At 40.3% G+C, this 19,049-nt stretch overlaps 2 protein-coding genes across 2 annotated transcripts in view; both read right to left on the bottom strand.

Annotated features, from left to right (window-relative positions):
• The window catches only part of Sdhaf3 (succinate dehydrogenase complex assembly factor 3), a 50,885-nt gene extending 36,586 nt beyond the window's left edge, over positions 1-14,299 (bottom strand). Inside the window, exon 1 of the mRNA XM_038319090.2 lies at positions 14,073-14,299. Coding sequence (XP_038175018.1) covers positions 14,073-14,246 — 174 coding nt within the window. The 5' untranslated portion in view covers positions 14,247-14,299. The remainder of the gene's footprint in view (positions 1-14,072) is intronic.
• LOC119806970 (programmed cell death protein 5-like) lies at positions 6,965-7,454 on the bottom strand. The gene is given in 2 exon segments (XM_038319091.1): positions 6,965-7,408; positions 7,410-7,454. Coding segments are annotated over 2 exon segments (378 nt in total). The 3' UTR covers positions 6,965-7,075.
• Positions 14,300-19,049: the final 4,750 nt, after the last annotated feature.

Below are 19,049 nucleotides of genomic sequence, written 5' to 3'. Positions count from 1 at the left end.
GGCAGCCTACTGACTGGGAAAAGATCTTCACCAACCCTGCAACTGACAAAGGTCTGATCTCTAAAATATATAAGGAACTCAAGAGACTAGACCTTAAAATGCCAATTAACCCATTTAAAAAATGGGGCTCTGAACTGAACAGAGAATTCTCAACAGAAGAAGTTCAAATGGCCAAAAGACACTTAAGGTCATGCTCAACCTCCTTAGCTATTAGGGAAATGCAAATCAAAACAACTTTAAGATACCATCTTACACCTGTCAGATTGGCTAAAATCAAAAACACCAATGATAACCTTTGCTGGAGAGGTTGTGGGGTAAGGGGTACACTCATCCATTGCTGGTGGGAATGCACACTTGTGCAACCACTTTGGAAAGCAGTGTGGCAGTTTCTCAGGAAATTCGGGATCAACCTACCCCAGGACCCAGTAATCCCACTGTTGGGAATTTACCCAAGAGATGCCCAATCATACTACAAAAACATTTGTTCAACTATGTTCATAGCAGCATTATTTGTAATAGCCAGAACCTGCAAACAACCTAGATGCCCTTCAGTGGAAGAATGGATGAAGAAACTGTGGAATATATACATATTAGAATACTACTCAGCGATAAAAAACAATGACATCTTGAATTTTGCATGCAAATGGACAGAAATAGAAAACACTATTCTGAGTGAGGTAATCCAGACCCAAAAAGATGAATATGGGATGCACTCACTCATAATCGGTTTCTAGCCATAAATAAAGGACATCAAGCCTATAATTCGTGATCCTAGAGAAGATAATAAGAAGGTGAACCCAAAGAAAAACATATAGTTATCCTCCTGGATACTGGAAGTAGTCAAGATTGCCGGGAAAAAATTGGGAACTTGGGGGTGGGGTGGGATGGGGGCAAGGGGAGATGGGGAGAGAAAAGTGTGAAGGGGAGAATGGGGAGAGCTTGGGGAAATGAAATGCTTGGGATATAGGAAGGGTGGATATGGGAGCAGGGAAGCATATATCTTAATTAAGGGAGCTATATTAGGGTTGGCAAGAGACTTGACTCTAGAGGGGTTCTCAGGTATCCAGGGAGATGCCCCCAGCTAGTTCCTTGGGCAGCTGAGGAGAGGGATCCGGAAAAGGCCAGATCCTATAGCCATACTGATGAATATCTTGCATATCACCATAGAACCTTCATCTGGCGATGGATGGAGATAGAGACAGAGCCCCACATTGGAGCACTGGACTGAGCTCCCAAGGTCCTCATGAGAAGCAGAAGGAGGGAGAACATAAGCAAGAAAGTCAGGACAGCAAGGGGTACGTTCACCCACTGAGATGGAGGGACAGAACTAACAGGAGATCACCAAGACCAGTTGCAATGGGACTGATGGAACATGCGATCAAACCGGACTCTCTGAATGAGGCTGACGGTGGAGGAGGACTGAGAAGCCAAGGACAATGGCAATAGGCTTTGATTCTACGGCATGGACGGGCTCTGTGTGAGCCTTGTCAGTTTGGTTGCTCACCCTCCTGGACCTGGGGGGAGTTGGGAGGACCTTGGACTTAACATAGAGTAGGGAACCCTGATGGCTCTCTGGCCTGGAGAGGGAGGAAGTGGGGGTATGGGTGGAGGGGAGGGGAGGGAAGGGGGAGGAGATGGAAATTTTTAATAAAAAAAAAAAACCTTCAAAAAAAGGAAGTGATAGTAGAGTCCAAAATCCAAGACATAAGAAACAGTAGGTACCTAAACAAACCTACAAAAATAAATAAATAAGGAAAAAACTCCCATTTAACCCACAGCGCAGTTAAATTTAATATGGCAATCATGTTGACACAGGCAAGCATAGCTCCGTAAGATTGAGGTCAACCTGTTCTCTCCATAGTAAGACCCTATCTTTAAATAAAGCTGAGCAGTACTGGTTCACACATTTAGGTAGGCAATGTAGTGATTGTTTGTATTTTCATAAATAATACTTGCCTGAAGATGAACATACAAGCTAAGCCAATAAGGGAAGGGAATGGTGGCACACACCTTTAAATCCAGGACTTGGGAGACAGAGGATCTCTGTGAGTTCAATGCTACCCTAGGCTACACAAGATCAATCCAGAAACAGATCCAGGTGGTGGCGGATCACACCTTTAATCCCAGCTCTAGGGAACTGGAGACAGGAGCAATATGACTGAGCAGAGAGAGGAATATAAAGAGGAAGAGACAAGAACTCAGTGGAGTGTGGAGTCTGAGGTTTGGTGGAGACACAGTGCAGTCTAGGCAATCTGAGGATCGCCCCTTTGGTCTGAGCGATCTAGTGGTCTCTCTAGTGGCTTACTGTTTCGCTTCTCTGATCTTCAGCTTTAACCCCTATATCTGTCTCTGGGTTTTATTCCTGCTACAAGGCATAGAGGTAGGGGCAGGCAGATCTAGGAGTTTGAGGCCAGTAGGTTCTACAGAGCAAGTTCAAAGACAGCCAGAGAAACCCTGTCTCAAAAAAACTAATAAAAGAAGAAGAAGGAGAAGAAGGAGGAGGAGGAGGAGGAGGAGGAGGAGAAGGAGGAGAAGGAGGAGGAGGAGGAGGAGGAAGAGGAGGAGGAGGAAGAGGAGGAAGAGGAGGAGAAGGAGGAAGAGGAGGAGGAGGAGGAGGAGGAGGAGGAGGAAGAGGAGGAAGAAGAGGAGGAGGAGGAGGAGGAGGAAGAAGAAAGAAAATAGTTATTTATGACTAGTTGTATTTCAGTATTCAAACTAAGAGGAGGGTAAATTATCATTAACATCTTCTAAGTCTTAAAAAATTAATAAGCTCCTTATTGATATAATCAGATTACTCTTAGTAAACTAATAAACATATTCAAAAGTACCATATATAGTGCTGGAGAGATGGCTCAGTGGTTAACAGCATTGCCTGCTCTTCCAAAGGTCCTGAGTTCAATTCCCAGCAACCACATGTTGGCTTACAACCATCTGTAATGAGGTCTGGTGCCCTCTTCTGACCTGCAGGCATACACACAGATAGAATACTGTATACATAATGAATAAATAATATTTTTTAAAAGTACCATATATATCCAATTCTATAACTACAGATTATATACAAAATTTTAAAGAAAAAGAAATTATTGAGATACAGGAATCCTGTTGTGTTTTCTAAAGACAAAACATAACCCCAGTTGGGCTGGAGAGATGGCTCAACCGTTAAGAGCATTGGCTGCTCTTCTAGAGGACCAGGGTTCAATTCCCAGCACCCACATGGCAGCTTACAACTGTCTGTAGCTTCAGCTCCCTGGGAGCTGACACCTTTACACCAAAATGTACATAAAATAAAGTTAAAATAAATTATTAAAAATAACCCCAATTAACACTTCGCACTCTGTACAATTTCACCCTCACCCCTACTACTATTAAAATACAGAGTTTTAAAATATACTTGAATTCAATCTTAATAAACAGAGTCCTCAGATGCTCCTTTAATTTGGGCTCATGAGAATATTTTCATAACATTCAGGTATAAGGGAATGGAGTTAAAATAATGTGGTGTGTCTCAATTACCAAATGTCAAATCTTCACTTGTTCTTATCATCAAATAGAAATTAAGTTTCCTTCTTTCTAGTCACATCCATCAGCATTTGTGGACACACCCTCTTTAAAACACAATTGATATATGCAAATGACTTTACACAAATAAACAAAGTATGGGTTGATTATTCATTTAAAAAATGATTTACAAAAGAACTTGCTTAAATAATAAGTATGCCAGTATATCTAAAACAGTTCTATTTTCCATAAAAATGTATAATCAACTTTTCAGAAATATACTTCAGTATAGATTATTTACACGAATATCAAGCTTCAAAAAATCCTACTAGTCTGTGACAAAGGTAGCAGGGGAAACAAATAGATTAAATACAATGTCTGAAAAGGATATAGAAATATATATTTAGGATAGTCTGAGCTATACTCACTCACATGACTATACTTATAATCATCAACCTACAAAATTCATCTTTAAAAATACAGTCAAGGAGTACCAAAGAGTGGAGTCAATGTCGAAAGGTGACCCTGTGCAAGGAAATACAGAAAGAAGAAACCCAGAGATCCCCATTTATCTTTGTTTCTCAGAAAAACTCTTAAGAGGCTTCTAGAAGGCTGTCTTAGTCAATGTTCTATTGCTATGAAGAGACAGGATGACTACTGCAACTCTTATATGAGAAAACATTTAATTGGTGCTGGGTTACAGTGTCAGAGATTTAGTCCATCATGGTGGGAAAATGGCAGCATGCAGGCAGGCATGGTGCTGGAGAAGGAGCTGAAAGGTCTATATCTTCATCCACAGGCAGCAAGGAGGCTTGAGCATACATGAGAGCAAGAAGCCCTCCTCCACAGTGACACATTACCTCCAACAAGGCTACACCTACTCCAACAAGGCCACACCTCCTAAAAGTGCCACTCCCATGGGCCAAACATTCAAACCTATGAGTATATTAAGGCCATACCTATCAAACCGCTACATTCTCTGGCCCCCATAGGTTTGTAACCATACCATAATGCAAAATGCATTTAGTTCAATTCCAAAAATCACAGTCTCAACAACATTTAAAAGTCCAAAGTTCAGAGTCTCTTTTGAGATTCACACAATATCTCAACTGCAATCCCCTATAAAATCAAATCAGATACTTCCAACATATGATGGCATAGGATATACATTACCATTCCAAAATGGAGAAAAGGGAGGAAAGTAAGGAAATACTGGATCAAAGCAAGATCTCAAACCAGATGGGAAAACTCCAAGCTCTGTATCTCCATGTCTAATGTCAAAACGTTCTCCAGATCTCCAACTCTTTAAGCTTTGTTGACTGCAACACACTTCTTTCTCTTGGGTGGTTTCACTCTCTATTAGCAGCTTTCCTTGGCAGGTATCCCATGAACCTGGCATCTCCAATACGTCATCATCTCCAAGGCAATCCAGGCTTCAACTGTACAGCTTCACACAATAGACTCTCTACACTTCCATACAGGGACATCCCTGACACATAACTGGCCTCAGCGGCTTTTCTTAGTCACAGACGGAGATTCCATAATCCCTTTCTTCTATGCTTGACTCTAAAACCAGAACCACTTGGCCAAAGCTGCCAAGTTCTGCTGCTTGCTGGGGCTGAAACATGGTCCCCTTGCTCAATTACATCCTCACAAAATTTCTGTTTTCCATAGTTTTCTTTACTGCCTAAGCTTGACCGGCTTGGAACTTACTCTGTAGAACAGGCTCACCCTGAACTCATAGACCTGCATGTCTTTGTCTCCTGAGTATAGGGATTAAAAGTGTGAACCACTACACCTGGACCTCAGTTGTTCATTAATTTATTTTCATAAGCTTAGATGGATGGGGGTCTTGCCCTGCGGTGATCACTCCCTTTATTCTATTTCTTAATCTGCTTATCTCCTTGAACACAGGACTTAGCTCCACTCCACATCCTGGTGCCCCTTTCTTTCTCAAGTTGTATATTTTGTACTTTTCCTTGCTCAGCATGTGCCTTTTCATAGATCTTCTTAAGAGTGATTACAAATGATCACATGACAAAGTTTATACTAGGCTATTTGAGATTTCCTCTGCCAATACAATTAATCCAAAAACTCTTCACTTTAGCCTCAGGCAGACTGTTAGAACAAGGGCAAAAAGCAGCCACATTCTTCACCAAAATATCACATATTAAATTCTTCCCCTCTAAAACTTCTTCAGCCAGGCTCCAACAGTTCAAATCACTCTCAGCACACCACTGTCTTCCATGCTCCTACTACTATGGCCCACTAAGCAGTGCTTAAAGCATTCCACTGCTTTCCTAACCCAAAGTCCCCAAAACAGGGACTACCACAGAAATACCCTAGTCCCTGGTAACAACATCTATCATAGCTGGGGGTTTCTAATGCTGTTTAAAGATATCATAACCATGACAACTCTTATATAGGAAAATATTTCATTGGCACTGGCTTACAATTTTAGATACTTAGTTCATTATCATCGTGGTCAGAAACATGGCAGCATGCAGACATGCTGGAGAAGGAGCTAAAAGATCTACATGAATTGCAACACTGCACATGGCTTGAGCACATATGGTCCGCAGTGACAAACTTCCTCCAACAAGGTAACACCTAGTCCAACAAGGCCATAGCTCCTCATAGGGCCACTTCTCATGGGCCAAACACTCAAACACATTGAGTCTATGGGGCCCTAAATATTCAAACCACCACAAAAGCTATGCCTAGCTAAACAATCCAAATTTGATGATCTAGAAATGATGTATTTTGGACCAACCAACTCATGTGAGACAAAGAGAAGAATTATGAGGACCCCAAATCATCACTCTTGGCTTCTTCCTGTTCTTTTCAGGGTTCTATCCTAAGAACAAGTTCCCAGTCCTTGGCATTTCCAACATAGGCCAGAAAGCTAGCAATACGAATGACGGGGAAAGCAGGCTTACAATAATGAAGAGGCGAGGTTTTAAAGAATCAGGACCAAACACAGCTGCTGCAAGAATGAGTGACGATGAGGAGGAGGGTTCTGCAAAAAGGATGCTACAGTAGCCGGAAAACTATAGCAATAATGAAGAGAAGACAGAAGAAAGGGCTAAGGAAGTAGTTATAAAGAAATAAAACTGAATCACCTGTTTCCACGGAAGTCTACAGAGTAAACCCTTTGATAACGTTTCTGCTGACCTTAACTACGTAATTAAAGTATGATCACACTGCAGTTCTAGAAGTGCTCTAGAAACCAGCAATTTGAATAAAATGTACCAGATGTTATGAGCACCCTGAACTACACTCAAAGATGCATATCTTTCCAAACATTTCAGAGTAAGCAGTTCTGGCACTGGGTAGCTTTCTCTCAGCCTCCCAGAGGCACTGGGAGACTAGCACAAGGCCCATTCAAAATAGCACTGATCACTGTCACTGCCTCCACGTTCCTAAGTTCCCGCTGCAGTGTTTGGGTTTTTTTTTTTTTTTTTTGAGTAACAAGTTTATTTTTTCAAAAGGCATATATAGACAATAAACAAAGTAAACATTTAAAAGGTTGTAACTGCCCTAGACGCTGCTCTGTAAGTCTAAACATTTCCTCTTAGTAATCTTCTTCTTCATCGGAGTCCATTACTTTTCTTCTGTTGAATTTAACCGTTGTTTTCTTTTCTGTCTGTTGGCTGACTTTCTCAAGTATTTCTATTAAACCTTGTTCTGACACCTTCCCGCTTAGCTGTCCATACCGAGCCATCTGTATAAGGTAGTTCTCTACTGCTTTAGTTTTTTCAGGCTTTACAAGTGCTAAGTTACTTAACCTGGCCCGGGCTGACTGATCCAGAACTTGGGCTAAGATACTGTTTCTCATTTCTGCTTCCCTTTGCTTTGCTTCCTGTTGGGCTGCATCACCAGGATCCCCATGCTTGGCCTGCAGCTCCTGCTAGCCTCTGCTTCCTCAGCGCCTCCAGCTCTTTGTCCACCATGGCGCGGCCGTCCCACGTAGCGCAGCCGCAGCCGCCGTCCGGGCCCCGCTGCAGTGTTTGTATCCTCAGCTAAAGAAGGGTTAACTGTTGCTGCTGGCTACAAGCTCTGACGTACCAACTGCATCTGTGTATCTGCAGCTTGTCAGATGAGTAAGAGACACAACAAACTCTCTAGGCTGTGCTTGACCAGGGTCACTAAACAAGATGGCTCTTAGAGAGTTCACAGCTCAAGCTAAACTAGAGAAGTATTCTTGTCGCTCATGTAGCCACGGTAGCTGTTTGTGGAATTATGTGTCAGCTATGCGTCTACCACCATATGAGTTCTGTATACAAGGGCAGCATACAAAGTATATGCACATTTCATTATGGGGAGAGTTTTTAAGCAAACTATAAACTGCTCACGGGTATCAAAATGAAGTATCACTGAAGCAAAGTTCTGAAACGTCTAGCACTTTAAAAATCAAACCAGATGGGCATAAACACTTCGGTGTTTTAGAGCGCAGAAAACCATCCCTTTTTCTTTAGACATGACTCAATTACAGTGATTCGGGAGCAAACAAGAGCAAAAACCTGTAAACAAGGCAAATACGATCCCCCCTTGGGAAATAAGCTAATTAAATCTGCACACAAGGAGAATAAGCTGACGTCTCTGAGGCCCAGAAGGTGAGTTCATCAGTTTAATCTATTAACAGATATAGTAATAATGTCAAGCCAAAGTGGGTGACATTAAACAGGACAGAGAGAAAACGTTGTTATGAGTCCACCACTGTCTAGGAAAAAGCGAGCAATGAAGCGGCAGGAGCCTTTTCTGCTGCAGATGCAGTGAGGCCTGACGGAAACATTCCTCTGCCCACTCCACTTCTCCTTACTTTAACGTCATGTTCAGTAGGGAAAAGAAAGTCAAAGAAATAAAAAAAAAAATGCTTTTGGATTTGGCGGTCAATTCTGACATAATTGAATGAACATGAAGTCTTCACTTACTGCACTTAATGTGAATGGTCAAGTGTTTTTTCAGCAAACATAATGTATCTGATTACAGGTAACATGTACCATCTCAAATTCAAATCCCAACAGGATAGTTTGTAATGTTCACTGTAGACTCCTTATTAGTCTTTAGAAAATCTAGAATAATTCTTTGTTCTGAGATACAACTGAGAAATGGTCCCCTGAAAGTGAAGGCAAATATTCTGACTTCTAGAGAAAGACATGCTCTTCAATAGTCCCCAGCAGAAAGAGCCAACTGACAATAAGGTTTATTGGCAGGAGCCTGAAACTAACAATCTAAAGTCTCTGAATATCTTGGTAAAGTCCAATCCAGAACACAAGATCATTACTGGGCCTGATAACCAGATCTCAGGGGCAGCATATGCCCACCTCAAGTCTCTTCCTTAAGCCTACTACCAGCTTCCGAGCCACAAAGGGGGCACGTTAACACGTCTTTACAAGACAAAACAAATATTAACGAACCTCCCATTTGGCCTCATTCGTAGCCTACACAAAATGTTTTAAAAGTAAAAAGCTAAACACAACACAGTACAATTATTAAGTAGCAACTTAGTTTTTACCAAATTAAGTTATTGAAAGATCATAGAATATTAAAATACTATCAATACATTCTAAATACTTATTCTGATTAGGTAAAGAGTAAAATGCTTTAATTTGAAGCTACATGTATCAAGAATTACATTTCACTTTAAAAATTCAGCAGGAAAATACAGAACTATGAAGGTGACATCAATATTTATACAAAAATATGAAAACTCCAAGATTGGCATACAAAATCAAGAAGACAAAGACAAGAAATCTTTATAAAGTACTGGTATTTAATTCTTTGAATGTGCCTGACTCAAGGCCTTAGAGAAACAGAGAACTGGTTACAAAATTATTGAGTATATTTGATTGCATTTTAAAGTAATGTTTTCTTAAATGTTGCTGTAAAGTAACATGTTTACTAAAGAAACCTGTAATATGGAGATAATCTGGAAAATCTAAAGTTCCGAGAAAGAACTTCACTGTATCAGCCAGATAACAATTGCTCACATCTAATTACACCGTGGGCAGTTGTCATTCATTCTAAAGCCCTTTCCAACAGCTGCCTTCTAGCCCACCCATCACACTGCTATATAAGAATTATTTTCTACTGTTGGGCAGCTACACTGCTTTCAATGTCTCACTAGTACTATATCTAAGCAATATAACAAATTATATTATTCATATGTAAATTTAAAAAGGCCTGTTAGACTCACTTTTGCCCATCCTTGTTTTGTTTGTTTGTTTGTTTGTTTGTTTTGCAAGACAGGCTTTCACTGTGTAGCCCTGACTGTTCTGGAAAAGCTCTGTAGGCCAGCTGACCTGGAGCTCACAGATCAGCCTGCCCCTGCCTTTGCGTTCCTCACGGTGTGAGCCACCACTGCTTTATATAAAGATAGGGTCTCACAAAGTCACAGAAATCCTGAGGGCTGGGATTAAAGGTATTTACAGCTACTACCCAGCCCATCTTTTACATTTAAACTATTAGTGCTTTTCTACTAAAATAAATAAGCTTTTTTAAATATTAAAGCCATCAACCACTTATTTTTCTCTTTTCTGTGATTCCCATCAACCATATATTAACTTTAACTATTTTCCATTTGCCTTTTAAACATTTTTAAACTCAAGAGTTATGAAATTTTATGTTAAATTTGATTGTATTTAAAAATATATTTTATTATCAATTCTTTTCTAAAAAAATGTCCTCAAAGTTAACAGAGATGAAAGAAAAAACAAAACATGAGACTGCCTGTGTAGAGTACAGACTAGATTACACCATTTGATTAAACAATTAACATATTTCATGATATAATTGTATAAGAAAAAAAGCACTTCCTGGTTTGCCACTAATTTCAATAGCAAAAATATATGTTATTTTCTATTGAGACAACAGAGGTCTAAAAATTTTTTTTAAATTTTTTTGGGGGGGTTGGTTTTTCGAGACAGGGTTTCCCTGTGTATCTATCTGTTGCTATTCTGGAACTCACTCTGCAGACCAGGCTGGCCTCGAACTCACAGAGATCCACCTGCCACGGCCTCCCTGAGTGCTAAGATTAAAGGCATGTGCTACCACCACATGCCTTAAAAAATATAACTTATGACATCACTATCCTATAAATCATTACCATTCAGTAAACCACCACATATAAAGAGGCTGCCATGAGTAGCGTGCAGAATAAACTGAGACATACCCAAGCAACCCACTGAAACTTAGTAGAAGCTGTCCCACACATGTACAATCTATGTAGGCAGAACAGTAATTCATTCCTTTTCTCCAGCAAGCTAAAAACAAACTACAAGACTGATATTCAAAAGCAACCAAATAAAATCTTCGTGGGATAGTCCTTTACACTGTGAGAATATATTCACTGTGATTGGTTAAATTAAGAAGACACTGGTCAACAACTGGGCATGATAAGGTTAGGGGAGAGCCAAACAGAATGCTGGGAAGAAGGGCAGAGGCAGAGGAGTTATAAGCAAATGCAGAGAGAAGTAAGAGGGACATGCTGCACTGAGAAAAGATATCAAGTCACGTAGCAAAGCATAGATAAACATAAATGGGTTAATTAAAGTTGTAAGAGCTAGTAATAGGTCTGAGCTATTGGTCAAGCATTTATAGTTAATATTAAGTCTCTGTGTGGTTACTTGGCAGTAGCTTGTGGGACAGAAAGTTCTCAGGTCTTCAAATTAGGTGAGGCAGGAAATTACAAAAATAGCAAAATGCTATCAATTCTAATTATACTAAGTTAAACAAAGTTTAAATATACATGACATGTAATTTAGCCATTTCTTTTTACCTTATGATCCACTTAAAAGTCACACAGAAATGATACCTCAGATGAGTTACAAAGGTTACATGTACTCTTGATAGTAAAATACTGGTTTAAATTTCTGCTGATTCATCAACTACGTGACCCCCCCCCCCACACACACACACAGACACAAACACACAGGCACACACCCCATAGAACACTTCTTCTTCATTCCAAAAAATATGTAAAACTAGTAGACCAGTGGAGAAGATGAGCCATTTCGACCCTACAAAAGCATTTCAACTAATGCATTCAGGAATATTGGGAACAGAAAATTAGCAACGGAACACAACCACAGCATATAGCCCTGAATGCTGAATTAGGCAAAGTTTAAGAAGAAACAGGACACTTGTGTAGCCTCAGATTCTTCTTCCAAAATATTTAGTAATTTTAACTCACAGGTTGGAATTCCAAGACCATGGCACTAGCAACTACCTGGCACTGGTGGAAGTCTTTTGACTGTTGTGGTGCGGGTGTATGTAAGAGGGAATGATCATACAGCATGTGGCTAGGCAGGAAGTAAGAAAGATTCAGGGATGAGGGAGAGAGAGAGAGAAAGAGGAAGAGGGAGAGGGAGGGGGAGAGAGAGAGAGAGAGAGAGAGAGAGAGAGAGAGAGAGAGAGAGAGTAACTAGAGAATGAACTCAGGACTTGGCTTGTTGACGGAAGTTTCTGTCCCACCTGGTCACATACTAGGTAAGTACTCTACCGCTGAACTACACCCCAGCCTCTTGTGGTCTTATTTTGAAATGAGGTCTTGCTAAACTACATGGGCTAGCCTTAACCTTTCAACTCTTTTGCCCTTCACCCTGGGGTAGACAGGATTACAAGCACTCAGTCACCACACTGAGCTCAGGCTGCTGTTTTTGTTTTTGTTTTGTTTTGTTTTTTAATATAACAACTGGCTCCAACAGGAATTTCCAGTATTTCTGAGCCTACATCAGTTTCTCCCATTAGTGATGCCCAATGAGCTTATGGCCTCACCCTGGCTTGCACCTCTTAAAGTTTCTACTCACTCTCAACATGCCACACTGGGGATCAAACTGTCAGCACTCTATGAACTTCTCAGATCCATAAGCTTTCCCTAAACCACAGCACCACTTCAATCAAAGGATCACCACAGTACCGCGATGTATATCCTTTGCATAATGTGCTGAGGATAGTGCACCTCATTATAATCTTTAAAAACTGCACAACATTAATCTAATCATGAGGAACAAACAGACCCAAATCGATACATTCCTCTAAGTAAAGTACTTTTCAAAAACGTGTCAAAATGAGGAAACACAGAACAGTTGGCAACAAGCTACAGCAGATTAAAGAGGGGAAAAATGCCGAAATGCAGAGTGGAATCCAGTCCTGACCCTGAAACAGAGTAGGGGTATTTTTGAAAGCCGTGGTACAGTGTGAGTAAGCCCTGCAGTTAAGCCCCCAGCAATGTTAATTTCTATATTTTGATTAATGTCTTGGTTATATGTTGTCACAAGGCAAAGCAGGATGGTGGATTTTGTGAACTCTACATTGTCTTTTTGTCTCTTCTGCAAATCTAAATTACTTTAAAATGTTTTTGATTATTTAAATAAAACAGTGAAATTGCTGTCATCAAGCCTCCTATGATGATGAACACATTTTCCCAGTTATCTTGTACGCTTTTCTTCAGCTTTTTGTCAACTTTTTCTAAGATCTACTGTTTCCAAAATTTTCCTTAAACATTCCAAGTTCTTAAACTTTTGGACTTCTCCATGGAGACTCCTTTCTTCTCAGCACAGACAGTCTTCTTGTCTGGCCTCAAAGTAACTCAAAGACACGACTTTACAAACACCTTAATATATTATAGCTTTAATATAATAGCACAGCATAGTGGTGAATGTGTTTAATCCCACCATTCAGGAGGTAGAGGCAGGGCAATCTCTGAGTTCCAGGCCAGCCTGCTCAACAAAGCAAGTTTCAGGCCAACCCGACTACAAAGAGAAACCTGTGAATAATTAAATAATCAATAAACTAGCTCTGAGATGCTTATTGTAATGCTGTTATTTTACACATAAGACTCGAATAGAAAAATTAATTCGTGTAACATTTAGTAAATGTTGAGGTCTGAATTTAAAACTAGGTTTTCTGACTCCAAGACCAAATACGTATTTAAAGAAAGAGCTTTGCATTTAAAAAGATTAAACCTCCCCAGGTCCAGACAACCAAATTATACCTAATAAGCCAAGACTTTTAAGAAAGTTCTAAATTTTTCTCCCGCCAGCATTTTCCCCTTCCCCAAGTATAACCTTTAAGTCTTCCTATGTTTATCTAATTGACCTGTCAAGTAGAAAACTTACTAAGGCCCTAAAATTACAAATTAACAAATGGTCGAAACAAGCTTCTTTAGTCTGAATGCTAAGTAACGGCATGAAGTTAATTACACGGGCTGTCACGTACAAACCAAAAGGACAGCAGCCGGCGACCTTGGAGTGCTTGACAGTGGGTGCTGTAGTAAATTCTGAGACACCCCACCCTCATCAAGATCTGGTAACCTCAGACTCTCACAGAGTTGATCTGAACACGGGGGTAACTGCACGTGCCCAAGCAGAGAGCCTGTGGGGGACGCTGCGGGTTCGCGACGGACGTGGGGAAGCGCTGCTTGACCAGTGTTAGGCTGTTTAATTCAAACGCCCTGTTTGGCCGTGCACGGCCCACCGGGAGCAGTGAGGAAGCCGGTCTCTAAACTGAATACCACTGAGGAACCCCAGGAGTCTGGGTTAAGGGGGCGGGGAGGGGGCATCACTTGCCTCCCATTCCTGCAAGAAGCGCTGGGCCTCGCCAGAACCAACAGTCTTATGTCTCCTAAACTCGTCCTTCACGTACTGATCGCCCAAGGCTTTGAGGTCCGGGGGCAGAGCCCGGTGGAGCTGCAAGATTCGCTTATACAAAGCTCGGACTCGCGAAACGTGCCTGCCCGGCATCGCGCCGCGCCCGCTCGACCTGCCGCGCCTGCGCAGAACGGCCCCGCGGCTCTGCCCCTTTGGGAAGTAGCCTGCTGCGGCGGAAAGAGGAGCGCGACCTTCATCCGGTTTGGTCCCTCATCGAATCATGTCCTTCCGGAAGCCCGAATTTTGGTGCCCATAGAAAAGCGTCCTGTTCCTCTCTGCTAGAGGCGTGGCTTTTGAGTAGTCACTGCAATTTCTCGGATTCCCTAGAGTGACGCTATCTTAAGTTCAAAGTCTTGAGTGAGTACGTTGTTTTACCTTTCAGAGCTAACTCATCGTCGTTTCCATTCCTCTTCGTCAGGTCGTTCTTATTAAAGCTTTGAAAAACACTTCATCAAAATTTGTCTCCTCCAAAACGCTTTCCTTGGTTAATCCAAACCGTTTGAGGCTTCTGGGCGTTTTCCTGGGAGCGAGGTAAGGATCAATGTGCTTTCATCGCCCCCTCCAACAGCCCACCCTCTTGGCACAGTGCAAACTACAAACATAGCTTCTCCCGGGTAACTAACACAACTGAGCTCTAGTTAGTGAAGTCAGGTCAAGCAGGCTGTGGAAGAATCGCGGGAGGTGTTTTAAGTGTATCCTACGGCCACGACAATCCTAGATTGTCTAGATATAAGAAAATTTTAACTTTTCTGGAGCCAATAACTCCTTATCCTTATTTTTTCATTTTCATTATATTTTTAATCCTCCAGCAAATCCTAATGGCTCAACCACAAAAAGTAATGTAGAACTCAAACATTATTATTATTATTATTATTATTATTATTATTATTATTTTTTCCACCGCATCCTGTACCATAATCATCTTCACTGGATAGCTTCCTTATCTGTGTTCCTGCCTCTGACCACGTTGAACTTCAGTTATGATCTACCTAGGTGTAAGTTAGATAGTGTCGTTCCTCTCCTTGGCAAATCCTGAATGGCATTACATTCGTGTAAAACCCAAAAAAAGTCTCTCTACCTCTGAGAATTTAAATTTTCTGTTTATTCTTTCACAAGTTAGTCAGTTCCAGTCATGCTGGCCTTGGGATTCTTTATCTTGAAAAGGCCAGGCACACTCCCAACCGAAGACTTTGGCTCTTGACGAACATTTACTTGTAGCTTTCTCTTATATGCATCCTCTTAGCTTAGTTACTTTGCTCAGCCCTACAAATCAGACCTCTCCTAACAGCCTTACTTGAGACTATAACCAAGCCAGATTTCTCACGCTACTCCTGCCTTTTTCTTCTCCATAATATTTGGTACACAGTATTTACATAGTGACTTGTTCTTGTTTCTCACTAGAATACTCAAGGAAGGCATTTTTCAGGAGGGATGTTGCCCACTGGTGTATCTCTGCTCTATACCTGAAATAAGCATACAGTAAATATTCGTCACATTGATGCCTGAGTCTGATCAATGCTGTTGAGCACCTCAGGGATTGAATGCAGGTAAAACATGAGTGTAAGAACTTGGTGGTTATTTCACTGACACTGGATTTTCATCTGTGTAACAACCATGAAATCCAAAAGACAATAGTCTCAGAGATTTTCTCATTTTCAGGCCTCACTATGGTGTCTGACAAATAGGAAGCACTCCAATATTTATTATTTTGAACAGAATTTTTCCTTTTACTTAACTTTAAGGAAAACATTTAACTGAACTAATATAGAATACTTTAATGGATTTAATTTGGTATTTTGACAAACCATATTAATGGCAAGGATTGAAGAGCAATGTGATTATTTCATTTTAGGAAATTTTTCTAGCCATATTCCATCTGTTAATATTCCTGTAAATTGAAAATTTGGTTTCTTATTCTAGTTTACTTTTTTCTGGTTTTCCTTCAGGTTAAACTGCAGCTATAATAAGTACTTCTTTCAGAGCCAAAGCTCTTTATAAAAATGTGGGAAAATATTCTCTCAATGAACATATATATATATATATATATATATATATATATATATATATTAAAGGTATCTTGACTTTAAAATTTGAGTCTAAGGATATGTTGCTTTGGAGAAGAGGTTCTACTTTTGTTTCCACAGAGGATGAGAACCTGTGGATTCCTTCCAGGCTGATGTGTTTGATGGACCAAGACCACCTGAAAGGTCTCTGTGAATCCCCCAAAAGAAAATACTTTGCCCAACAAAAAGCAGAAAGCAGTTTGGAGAGAATTACACCCAAATTTCCAAATATTGTTTGCAAATGTTCATTTACATTTAGAGGGTGATATGCTATAGAGATGAATACTTTGCACTGGTATGGATCTTGGTTTATTGATATAAATTTAAGATCAATTTTGTTTTATATATGTATATATATATATATATATTTCAGCTCTTGATTAAGGTAGTGTGTACAGCTCATTTAAAATGTAATGTATAATTAAGAAATGTAGGTAAATAGATAGTCATCTATAACAATCAAGCTTGTAGTCATGTTAGTTAGGTTTTCTAGATATATAGAGATATATTTCAGTTAGATAATCTTCAAGCCTTTCAAAGACCTACGGAATATGCCATTTAAAATGTTTTAAGAACTTAAGACTTTTCATGATAATGAGATACATCTGCTCCTGGCAGCACCAATCTACTTCAAGAGGATGATGGGCATCGAACAGGCTCCTTAAGGAATTTAATAGCCACTTGGGCAAGAAACTGTTCTTGCCTGGACTGCTTGATGTTATGCTGTATGAACTGGACATGCAGAATCCACAGAAAAATGACTGCTGAAGTTGTCCTAAAGAAAGTGAGACAGTCCTTTAGGGTTTCTGCTTCATGAAAGAGTCTGCCAGACATTCTGCAGGACACAGGAGAAAGTGATTGACAAACTGCCAATATAGATGGAACTGTCTTTGAAATTTCCTGCTTCATGGAAATGTCTGCCAGATACAGTGGGCCTGTAGATGAAGACTGGATGCCCCAACATTACAGAAGAACATTAGGTGACTGACCAGGCAGCAAGATGTCTCTGTCAATTCTAAAGTTTTGGAAGTTGCTTAGAATGCACTTCCTGTTTACTTAGGTAATATTATATCCTTCTGGAGTCTTTAATGGAGTTGAAGAATAGATAGTTATAATCATAGTTTTCCTTAGTTATGATAAAAATAGATATAAATTAAAAGTAGATATAAATATTTTAACTGCAATTCTTGCTTGATAGCTGTTTTATTATATGCAATTTTACTATGTTAAAGTTAAAACCTTCCTTTTTATTTAGACAGAAAAGGGGGTGATATGGGATTCCCCTCGGTATACCATTGGTTAATAAAAAAGCTACTTTGGCATATGATAGGGCAGAGGAGAGCTCGGCAGGGGAAACTAAACTGAATTTTGAGAGAAATAAGGTGGAATCAGTGAGATGCCATGGAGCCGCTGCAGAAGACAGACACAGGAGACAGATCCTGGATGGAACTTTAACAGTCAACCACATGGCGAATCACAGATTAATATAAATTGGTTAACTTAAGATATCAGAGCCAGCTATAAATATGCATAAGCTAATAGGCTGAGCAGTGTTTTAAATAATACTGTTTCTGTGTTGTTATTTCGGGTCTGAGAAGCTGGGAACAAACCAGTAGTCTCCACCTACAGTGATGTAAATATATGGTATGCAGGATATCTGACATGCACTACCTATGGGTGTCTGGGCCCACAGGTTGAGAACTAAGACAAGGTGGTATAGTTAGACCTTAACAAAAGGAATCAAGTGGTAAGAATGAGTGTAATGAACTTTTTTTTATCACAATGAGTGAGACAGTGCAATATTTTAAAAATGAAACTTTCTGTTTCTCTGACCATTCAACTGAGCTTTCCTCTTGTGGTCAAAGAACCCACAAATGGAAAATAAGATTTGAGTTGAATTCCTGGCTATTAATCCAGATTACTACACTTCATTTTTACCACAAGAGGAAAATTATAATTGAAGGGTCATGGAAAGAGTAAGGTTTATATAGATCACCTCCCACAAAGTAGAGCTGAAAGAGGCAGGTAGAAATGGTGTTTGACAAGCAGAGAGAAGTATTGACCGAAAAAAAGAGAAATGGTGAACAAGAGAAAAACAAGTGGAAAAAAACAGAAAGAGAACATCTGCCTGGGGCAAGCTGAATTGATCCACTGTGGCATACTCCGGTCTTTATATTAAAATGTAGAAAATAAGCCTTATTAACAAATAATATTAAAAACCTTTCCAGGGCTGGAGAGATGGCTCAGCAGTTAGGAGCACTTGCTGCTCTTGCAGAGGGCCTGCTTTTAGTTCCCTGCTCTCATAGCAGTTCACAACCCTGTAACTGCCATTCCAGGGCATCTGACTCTCCTAGCATCCCTGAGCACCTGTCATACACACAGGGCACAGATTTGCATGCAGGCCAACACTCAAGCACATAAAATAGAAGTGGAGCAGTACTTTATCCTGTACTAGGGACTGAATTCAGGGCTCCCTACTAAGCAAGCACTCTTCGACAGAGCTACATTTCTTCTCCATTTTAAAAATATTATATTCTGAAACAAGGTTTCACTAAATTACCCTAGCCAGGTCTTCCATCCTCTACAGATTGCAGTCTGACCCTGAACATCTGCCTCTGCCTCATAAATAGTTGGGGTTACAGGTGTGTGGCTAGTGGCAGCTAAATCTTTCACCCAGTGGTTTTCATGAACTTAAAGGCAGAGAGATGATGAAGGCTGGTCTAACCACAGTGATTACTAATAATCATCTCATTCAACACCAGAAGTATTCCTCCCTTCCTACCTTGAACGCTGTAGGGTTTTTACTTGGTATCTAAATATTTCTAGATATTTA

This window comes from Arvicola amphibius, chromosome 2 (genome assembly GCF_903992535.2).
Source record: "Arvicola amphibius chromosome 2, mArvAmp1.2, whole genome shotgun sequence".
Lineage (NCBI taxonomy): Eukaryota > Metazoa > Chordata > Mammalia > Rodentia > Cricetidae > Arvicola > Arvicola amphibius.
The sequence above is the reverse complement of the archived record's forward strand: the minus strand, read 5'-3'. Positions and strand labels throughout refer to the sequence as shown.